This window comes from Aegilops tauschii, chromosome 3 (genome assembly GCF_002575655.3).
Source record: "Aegilops tauschii subsp. strangulata cultivar AL8/78 chromosome 3, Aet v6.0, whole genome shotgun sequence".
NCBI classification, from domain to species: Eukaryota; Viridiplantae; Streptophyta; class Magnoliopsida; order Poales; family Poaceae; genus Aegilops; species Aegilops tauschii.
Window position 1 is genome coordinate 569,297,021 of NC_053037.3, and position 10,351 is coordinate 569,307,371.

The window sequence follows — 10,351 nt, forward strand, 5'->3', positions numbered from 1 at the left end:
GAGGACGAGGACGATGCCGACGACGGTGAATTGGTTCCTCTCGCCGGGCTCGTCGGACAGAAGGAAGGGGACGAGAAGGAGGACTTGACCTACTGGATCTAGACGTGGTTCTGGTCGTGGACGTGATCGGTTGAAAGCACAATATTTTACCCTGGACCATTATGCCCTTCTCTGATTAAACTAATTAGGTTTATTCATTTTTAATCCCCCACCAGATCGGACGGCTAATAAAAATCGGAGGGGTAAGTACTCGAAAGTACTCCCAGTACTGCCCCACTCACCGTAAAGGAGCTCTTTTCTAGCATGAGCGGTAGGCTGAATACCACCGGTTTAAGTTCCTACCGCTTATGTGACTGAACATAACTTACTATTCAGTATACATCATTTCTCGTTTATGTCTTTATGATATATCACTTGTAGTAGAACATCTTCAGTGCAGCTAAATCCTCACCCAACTTAATATTGTTGGCATGCTCTTTTATGTTTTAGCGGCATTATGCTATAAATACTTGGTTGATGGTCAATCGGTCATTCCAGTATTGTGCTATGCACACATATAATTGTACTTGCTATTCTGTGTATTTATTTTATGACTTCTTGGTAAGATTCTATATACATGCCTTCGGGGTACTATATCTCTCCTACAAGCAAAAAAATAATATCAGTGGTCGAGTTCCCAAAGTATATGAACTTTATTGTGGTGAATTTCCTGGAAATATCACCAGTTTCTTAGGCATATCAATGCCCATACATAGTTTTACATTCATCTAGCATGTTGATACTTGCATCATAATGGTATACACTAAGCTACAACTATTGTCAAAATTATTACATTGTTATATTTGGATCACACAATTATATTTATAAACTTGAAAGATGATCGCGTACTTTTAGATAGATATTTTACATTCCACATATAAGACATAATGTGAAACTTATTTATTACTGTTACTTCTGTAGTCTATTTGCCACCTCCGCTTGAAACAGGAGTTATTAAATCATGTTTGTAAGCGGAGGATGGAGGGAGAGCTAGTCGCCAAAGACCATAGGTGGTGCGGGCCTGGACAGGTCCGTGGGTTTTCTTTTCATCAGACGGGCAGGGTAGCCCGTCAGTGTAGATTGCTTAATAGCAGGTCAGTGATACGCTGTTCTGTTGTAGTGTTTGGAATGTCATGCATGCGGATACTCCATTCCAAACGAACTATGTAAATACTTGCACCCATATTTGTTTAGTATCTTCTTCTCCTTTTGTTTTTTAGAATAGTTCTTCAGAAGAAGAAATGAGAGTTCCAAATGTAACCCGTCTGAAAGAAAAACACTAGCCTGAACAACCACTTGGAGTTAAGCTTTGACTTAGTGTTGAAAATTGTATACTTGGAGACTGAACCACTAACCTTCTACCAAGCTGATAATTAGAAAAAAAAACAATTGATATGCTATCTGAATGCATTGATGATCTCAATGGCAAAATGTAGACTTCAAGTGTCCAGCAGTTGCCTGAGGATAGAATCTATAGCACAAGCAAACTGAATGATTGGCCCGCCCATCAACTGCAGCTACAATTAAGAAACGCCTAAACACATTGTTCTCCGACAACAAACCGACGGTGCTACAGTTCTAGATGAAGAAGAAATCATACAAGGTATGGTTAGAACTGATGTTTCAGTAGTTCATCCACTAGCCTATGTTACTTCCAACATCTGTTCTCTGCTTACTGTTGCAGCAGTACAAGGACATTTTGAGCTCCTGATAGTCTACTTCTCTGGTTCGGTGATCAGGTGGACACACGCATTGTCTAAACAGGATAAAATCTTTGTAAATGTAGTACAAGAAAGATACAGAATCTACAATACCCTTGTAGAAACAGCAACGGCCAACTGCGTGACAAATATTTATAAGCAGGGAACATCTTTAGTTTAGTTCTTTAACAACATTCATGCTGCAGATTGTGTTTCTTTCGTAATGCCCATAAATGCAACGAACAAACTACGTACAAATGCAACTAGTTCAAGGGACTCAAGCATAGACGTATCAGAGCATTACAAAAATAGATGAAACATTCCTTACATACCCTGTTGTATGCCCAGGACACATTGTACAGCAGCTCGACAAACCGTCAGTAAGCAAATCTAACACCATTTCATGTACAGGACATGACATTGCAAAGATGGTTCCATTGCAGGAGCAAAATCCAGAAGTTGACAAGGCCAACATTTACTACTGCTAGAAATTAAGCACCACATTGCATTTGCTAGGAAGTAGTAATACAAGAGAAGAACAAGTGGACATATCCAAATAATATAGCATCCATCAAGCACGATATATAATAGATGCCGCATTAGGTTGATACCAAATAGTACCAATTAAGACATCAAACTGCAGTTCCACTAAAGGTGATCTAACATAGAATCTACCTGTTTCTTACTCTTAACCAGGCAAGGCATAATAACCATAATAACTAAACGAAAGACTAGAAGGGAAACAAGAAGAATTACTTAGCAAATGCATAGCCTTCTTGTCAGATCGAAACCACTGTCCTTAGGAATTAAACAAAGATCTGCCGACGCCTTATGGAATCTGTTGCAAGGCCAGTTGAGAATCCGGGTTGTTGATGGTGTAGCTGGCGAGAAGGTGGATCATGGTGTAAGGACGGTCAGCGACCAGGACAAACTTCTTGTCCTGCTTCACGAAATCTGCAGCTTCAGAGATCCTCTCTATTTTGTTATCCTTGATGTTGCACTTGCAGATATGAGCGGATGAACCCAAATGTTGAGTGTAGTACACACAGTCTGGCTTAGTTCCTGGGAACTCATCAACATCGACGGAGAAGCACCTGTGGTCACCGATGAAGATTGCATATCTGTCTGTGGTCTTCAGACGCCAGAGGTTACCTGTCTCGGTGTCAAATTGGAAATCAAAGAGAGCCAAGACTCCCTGTGGATTCAAGATCTTCATGACCATACATATATGCCCATGCAAATCCACTAGGAAACACCGCATGCCATACCCATGTCCAGGAAGATCAAGGGAGAAAACCTCGGTCACAGGAGAAAGATTAACCGGAAGAAATTTGCCTAAGCAAATAATCATCTCACGAACTACGGATGCTTCAGAAAAGCTTGCGTAAACACCACCCACGACCGCCTTCCGGAAGAAATCGTAAGCTGCTGGCTGCTTATGGTTGTATCTGACGAAACTTTCACTGTGAGGAGCCGCCGAGTAAGCCTTGCGAGATGAGTCGGAGAACACGGCGAGCCGGAGCGAAGAGCCGTGGGGGAAAAGGACATCAGCGATTCCCACAGCGGGGCGCACGGGCGCCGCGAAACTGATCACGACGCCAGTAAGAGGGTTGAGGACGCGAGCGGCGTGAGGAGCGGTCTTTTCCGCCAGAACGAAGTAGCCGTCGAGAGTGGTAGCCACGACGTGGTAATCGCCGAGCTGCGGAAGATTCTTGCGGAGGAGGCGACAGTGTCGGTGTTCAACAGGAGCAGATTCCCTTGGCTCTGGAGGACCTCGTCGAGGACGATCCACCGGCTCGGGCGAAAGCGGGGGTCGGAGGCGTCGCTCCTTGGATCGTCGGTGGCGGCGCGCCAGCCGGTGCAGACAGCGCGGTACTCCATGTACCAGTCGAGGTCGTTGTCGTCGAGGAAGGAGTCGGCGATGCGACAGACGAGGTCGCCCGGAAGCGTGGATCAGGGTGGACTCGGTCCGGTCCGGTCCAGGCTTTGACCGAGCCAGCCTTTGGACCGGCTGCGGCCGGACCGAGGTGGCCACCGAGCCTATTTTCCACGACCGGACCGCGTTAGACTGTAGCTTCTCCTGGGAATGCCCTGTTGCGCTTTTTGGCCACAATTTAGGTTGTCCAAATTTAGTGAGTGCTTTGTTTCTGTATAATGACTAGTATGGCACAACTAAATTTGGATAGCGTTTTATTTGTATTTTGGACATCAAAACAATTGATTCTGAGAAGAACAATAGCACAAAAACCACATCCACAAATATAAGGTCTTGTCATCATTGAACGACACGATTACAAACTTGCAATGACAATTTCGAGTTTATGTCAATTGACAAGTTCAACATAACACAAATGAGAGGTTCATCTCAGAACTTGCAATAACAATGCATAGTTCATGACTTGACAAATTCCAACATAACACAAATTCAAAAGTAGCCTTCACATGAGAAATACCACTTTGACATCCATCTCCAGAATAGCAAGATCAACATCCACATGATGAACGTCTACAAGTAAGATAAGCAACATTCACCTAAATAATAGTTGGTATCGTATGACGAGTGAAACATATAGGAAGAATAGTTACCAATCGTTGATCTCCTCCACCACAATGGGTAACTTGATGTTCTCAACATCATCCTCTTCATTCTCATCCCTCGGCTACAAGTGTGGAACTTAGACAAATGCTCACATCACATACAACAAGACCAAAAAAAAGAAAGAAAAGGTAAGGAAAAGATGGCAAACATACCACCAGATTCAAGTCAACGTGAGCACCCTTGATATAAATTGCACCACAAACTAATGCCTCCACCATAACCGGTTTTAACGAACTCCTATAGTCATCTAATACAACACAAGTTGACAAACTAGTTTGAGGATGAGAAGTTGACAAGTTTATATCCAAAGTTCAATAGTCCGAGTTGACATACCTAAAATCCTTCCGGTCGTGCTGAAGGTAGATTCCGAAGACACGGAGGTAGCCGGGATAGTAAGGAACCTCCTGGCTATCTTGGCCATAATTGGGTACCTAGGAGCATTGTCTTTCCACCAACCAAGAAGGTCAAGAGCCTTGTTGCGAGGGGCAACCTCATCCTCTAAGTAGTTCCTCAACTCACTCTTTGATATTCTTGTTGAACGGGACGATAAGAAGGACTCGTACCCAGCTTGAACCGGGATACTAGGAATGTTTGCAGAGGAAGATGAACTTTCTCCATTTCCAGCTCGCTTATCTTGAGCAACACATTTTTCATACAAGGCCGCCAACTCTTTCTCCATGATTTTGATCTCAGTCCTAAACCTCGTACTTCCTTCTCCATATAGTTCTCCAAAGGCCCACTCTATGTAACTCATCTTGTACCTAGGATCAAAGATGATAGCATTGGAGTGAATTAGAAAGCATACGAGTAAAAACAACAAGCATATTAGTAAAAAAACAACAACCATTGGAGTAAAAACAGCAACCATATGAGTAAAAAACAGCAATCATTGGAGTAAAAACAGCAACATATGTACCGTGGATCAAAGATGGTTGCGATCACCATGGCATTGTTCTTTTCTTCCCAATATTTGTCAAACTTCTCCAACATTGATTCACCCATTTCCATGTAGTGGTCACTATCACTAGTCATTGCATGTTTGATTGCAAGCTTGACGCCAACAATGTATGGGTAGAAGATGTTCGAAGTGGGATATAAACTTCCTAAAAATGCTTTTGTCACCTCAGCCAAACTATCAAGTAATGGAGAGATAAGCTCATAATGGAGAGGTCAAGGCTTCCTTATATCCATGGGCAATGCTAATCATCTTATAGGTTGAACTCCACGTTGTTTTACAATCCAGGTGTAAATGATTACCAACTTTGACACCCAAACTTTTGCAAGTGGCAACAAAAGCATGGAGACGAGAAGGTGACCTCTTGAAGTACTTCACCAACTCTCTCAAGCTGTTTATCAAATTATCTAAGATCTCTGTCCCATCTTGCACGACCAAGTTGAGGATGTGTGCACAACAACGGATATGAAAATATTGGCCTTCGAAGTCCTTACCTACAAAAGACAAATTTTATATGAGAAAAAACAGCAAGCATGTGAGCAAAAATAGCAAGCATATGAGCACAAACATCAAACATATGAGCACAAAGAGCTTCTATATGAGCATAGCAACAAGCATATGAGCAAAAACAGCAAGCATGTGAGCAAAAACAGCAAGCATATGAGCACAAACATCAAACATATGAGCACAAAGAGCTTCTATATGAGCATAGCAACAAGCATATGAGCAAAAACATCAAGCATATGTGTAAAAACAGAAGGCATACAAGCATACCTCTCTGAAACAAGAACTTGGCCTTCAAAGCATCGATCGCACCATCATTGTTTGAAGCGTGGTCAAGTGTGATGGACATAATTTTGGTCTCAATATTCCATTTTGTCACACACGCATAGAGAGCATCCGCAATGACATTTCCAGAGTGAGGAGGATCCAACTCTATGAAAGCAAGCACACAGGTTTGTAAGTTCCAATTCCCATCTATATAGTGTGCAACCACACACATGTAAGATAAGGTTTGGTTGCTTGTGCACAAATCTGTAGTTAGACATATGGAGCTCACACCCTTTAGGAGAGATTTAAGCACCTCTTTTTCGTTCTTGTAAACCCTCATGCACTCGGCTCGTATTGCCTTCCTTCCAATGGGTTTATAATTTGGATTCATGCACTTCATTAGAATTCAACCATTCTAAATGAATACTCATGCACACATATCATCTTAAGAATAAGCTCCTTGATGATTCCTTGGTTGTACTCAATAGAGGGGTGAATTGTTGGACCACTTGTTGGAGAGTTCAAGAGTTGTTTGGATGGCATTCCTAGCCATCTTGTCCCTTAAACCTTCACATTTTAAAATATGCCTTCCAATAGTGGATGTGCTGCCACCTTGCGTATACGCATACCTCTTTTTGGGACAATAATTACAAGCGGCCTTCAACACCATCTCTCCGGGATGCTCCTGGCTCTTTGACCTTGTGAAAATGGGCCCAAACATCCGATGACATCCTAACAGGAGCATTGGCTCTTGGCCTCTTGTTCTTTTTCTTTTTCCTTTCTCTTGCCTCCTCCTCACTAGAGACAACATGCACAAGTGATTCCTCGGACATAGTGTCACCTTTTAGTTCATCAGCTGATTCCTTATACCCTTCTGATGTATCATCATCCGACATATCAGCACTCGCTTGTGGCGGGACTATAAACATATTTTGCTCCTCATATTCCTCATCGTCCTTGTCCTTGTCCTCATCCATGTCCATCTCCTCGTCGTCCTCCTCCTCGTCATCTACCATCTAACACACATGAGCACACAAATAAGCAAACAACACCTATATGGTTATATGGAAATATGGCTACATCAAGCATCAAGTAAAGCAATCATACAATAGTAGATGCATGAGGCAGCTCGGAGCAGGTTGCGGAGCCGGAGGCAGCGGCTTCCGCGGCACGCACGCCGGCACCGGTGCGGTCGGGGAGGCGCAGAGGAGGTGGAGGGTGTTTTTTTAACCTACAAATCAACTCTCCCGTTGGGGCATTGGGAAAGTCTTTCGCCTTCCTAATCTGCACCTTAGGCTTCCTCTTCTTCCTCGGAACTGGCAGAGGGAGCGCCGAATCTTGCCTAATTAGGTAATTCACGCTCTTCTCCTTTGCCTTCGCCTTCGCATTCTCTTTACCAGCACCCTTTCCCTTCTCATTCCCCTTCTCCTTCACCATTATCTACAAAAAACAGCACATAATATCTGCAGTCAGTACATCAATCAAGTGCAAATAATTCATCTTCTTCTTTTTGTAGCATAGAAAATCATCTAGTACTAGTGCAAATAAACATAACTATCTACTGAAACATCTCAGTTCGGCGAGGGTTATAGGTTAGAGACAGATTACCTCTTCCTCTTCATGGCGCTCGGTGAGGAACCAGGGAAGGACGGACCGATGGCATGCTGGCCTTGCTGCCTCCCCGACGTACACGTGCTCCTCCAGCTCGGACTCGGACGAGATGGCGCCGTCGGTGAAGGGAGAGGCCACGGGCAACGGCGCCGTCACCTTAGGGTTAGGGATAGAACAAAGGAGGAGGCGCTGCCTCTGTTTGTGAGGAGAGCCAGAAGGAATCGAGCGAGGAGGGGGAATGGAACGAGGGAAGGGGGGTTGCTCGGCTCGGTTGCTCGGGGGCTCGGGGCCTCGATCTGTTGGACAGTTGATGGGCCTTGCGCCATCGGTCTGCTCGGTCAGCCAGTTAAAGACCGGACCGGACCGAACTTTGTTCGGTCTCTTTTTCTTGGCTCGGACCGGCATATTTTCCTATCGGGCCTCGACCGTACGGGCCGGTCCTAAACGGGCCACGAGCGGGCCGCAAAGCCTGCTCGTGCCGTCCAGGCTGACCCGTGCGACACAACCACGTCGCCGTGAACGCGCAGGGAGCTCGGGAGATGGGTCGACTTGCGGTGGTGGAAGACGCGCAGGAGAACTCTCCCACAGCCGTAGACGTGTGTCTCCGTGACCTCCGCTGCGTGCGGCCACGGTGGCAAAACTATGGTCCTGGCACCCTCTCTCTCTCTCTCTCTCTCTCTCTCTCTCTCTCTCTAAGGAAACGAAATGAGCTCTGCACCATGGCGGATCGTCGGACGCAGTTTCTTATAGGCGAAGGAAGGAAGGAAGGCACGAACATGACCGGCTGTAAACGAAGAAACCTGCTGAGGGTTTCCTAATGGAAACGAAAAGTGGGCCCACTGCCTATGACCGTTGGAAGAGTAATGTATGACTAGCTTGAAGACTTTCCCTTTTGCTCCCTGTTATTAATGTCGGTGAAGACTGGATACAGTTTAGAGACAAACCAAAAATGGTGTGATTTCATTTGCTGCCCTAGGGCATCATAAACTGTTGTGCTGGTTAAAATGGAAAATATAACCAAAAAGGAACACAAATTCAAATAGTAAACTCTCTGCGAAAGTATTTCACATAACTAAATCTTCAGGTAGCGCCCAACGCTAGGCGCTATGCATTGTGTCGTAGTGCCATTCTGACAGGCGCTACTTACCTAACCATATGTAATAATGTAGTCAATACATTTTTTGTAAGATGGTCATGTGGTTAAAAAGTGTTCAATGATTTTTTAAATGTGCGCTTGCTGGCATTTCCTTCCGGTCGGCCCGCTCTAGGATGCGCTATTTATGTAGCATAAGTTAATGTGAATTGTTTGGCACGCTACATCTATCGTTGTTTTATTCTTGAATCTTGAAAATAGATGACAAAAATTAGTTTGAAAAACGGTGAAGAAAGAGATGCCTTTGTGTGTCTCTAAAATGGAAGTAGGTATACGCGGACATTTGGATATGTGTTTTACATATACCCTACAGAAAATTGGACACATAATGATCTGCATCCATATAAGGTAATTTGTTAGAAAAACGTATTTTCCCGATATACATAGTCGCCGCCCCGCTCTATTACCCTATTTCCCGATATACACAACCTTTGGGCAAAATTTTCGAAGAAGTGGTAAAGCCCATCCAAATCCATGCACACACAGCCGCGGCTCTATTGCCCTTTCTGGCATGTGAAGTCCAAACCCTACAATTCCAGATTCTTCCACACCCGCCACTCAGACGGCGGTCTCAGTTTCAGCAATCTGTCCATGGGAGCCGCCCCTATGGTCGACGCTTCGCTCCCTTCCCTTCGCGGGAGCTACGCTAGGGTCAAGCTCAAACAATGCAGCAGCAGCCTTCTCCTTTGCAAGTGCTGGGAATCGCAAGAAGACGAGGAATGCGAGTACATCGTGTACAATCCTATGATGGGGCAGTGGACCGTGTTGCATCCTATAGTATGGCAGGATGAAGAGGATGATGAACCTGCGCACGTCAAACTGGCATAGCCCTTCCTGGCTTTTTTTGACGCGGCCATTCCGTTCCGCTTTGTGGTGTTTACACCCCTGGTAGAGTAGCACGATGATGTGGCGATATACTGGTCGGAAACCGGGCGATGGACTGTGTGTGGGGGGATACCAGAGAGTATCCTCCTTTTACTGCAGAATGTGCCTTCGTGAATGGCATGATGCATTTTATGCATTTGGTGATCGAGGAACCTATTATAGCTGCAGTGGACTCAAAGGGGGATGTTTGTGGGGAAATTGCTCTCGCGGAAGGAATGGAAGAAGCCAGGTCTGGTTATAGATCAATTGGATACTCTCAGGGGAAATTGCATGCTTGGTATATGCTTCCTTAATTATTACCAACTCTCTGTGTGGGTACTTGAGGATTATGCTAGTGAAGTGTGGACGCTAAAGCATACTATTGATGTTCCCCAAATGTTTGGAGGGGAATATGCGAGAGAGGATTGTGACGAAGAGGACAAGACCTTTATGTATGAGATGTTTGCAATTCATCCGGATCGTAATTTTATTTTCCTTACTGACTGGAAGGAGGTGAATCTGTCATATGATATGGATAGCAGGGAAGTGCAGCTTATGTGCAATTCTGGAGATTTCATGGGTGGTTTACCTTATATTCCCTGTTTCGCGGATTTGGTTGACGGATGATTGCTGAAAGTCCTTGCTGCTTCATGCATTTA

General features: G+C 44.6%; 1 protein-coding gene and 1 pseudogene across 1 annotated transcript; both read right to left on the reverse strand.

Moving 5' to 3' along the window:
- Nucleotides 1–2,568: 2,568 nt before the first annotated feature.
- LOC109748998 (uncharacterized) lies at nucleotides 2,569–3,686 on the reverse strand (annotated as a pseudogene).
- A 189-nt stretch (nucleotides 3,687–3,875) lies between these two features.
- LOC141021057 (zinc finger BED domain-containing protein RICESLEEPER 1-like) lies at nucleotides 3,876–5,438 on the reverse strand. Its single transcript, XM_073495985.1, has 5 exons — nucleotides 5,255–5,438; nucleotides 4,672–5,099; nucleotides 4,491–4,585; nucleotides 4,326–4,399; nucleotides 3,876–4,245 (listed from the first exon to the last, which is right to left on the reverse strand). Coding segments are annotated over exons 1-5 (714 nt in total). The 5' UTR covers nucleotides 5,371–5,438; the 3' UTR covers nucleotides 3,876–4,244.
- Nucleotides 5,439–10,351: the final 4,913 nt, after the last annotated feature.

Bases quoted from the DNA above. Each gene is read 5' to 3' on its own strand.
- LOC141021057 (XM_073495985.1), bottom strand. From the start codon at position 5,370: ATGACTAGTGATAGTGACCACTACATGGAAATGGGTGAATCAATGTTG. The intron at 5,100-5,254 runs GTACATATGTTG...CTTTGATCCTAG, and splicing joins GCAACCATCTTTGATCCACG to GTACAAGATGAGTTACATAG. The intron at 4,400-4,490 runs GTATGTTTGCCA...CCACACTTGTAG, and splicing joins ACGTTGACTTGAATCTGGTG to CCGAGGGATGAGAATGAAGA.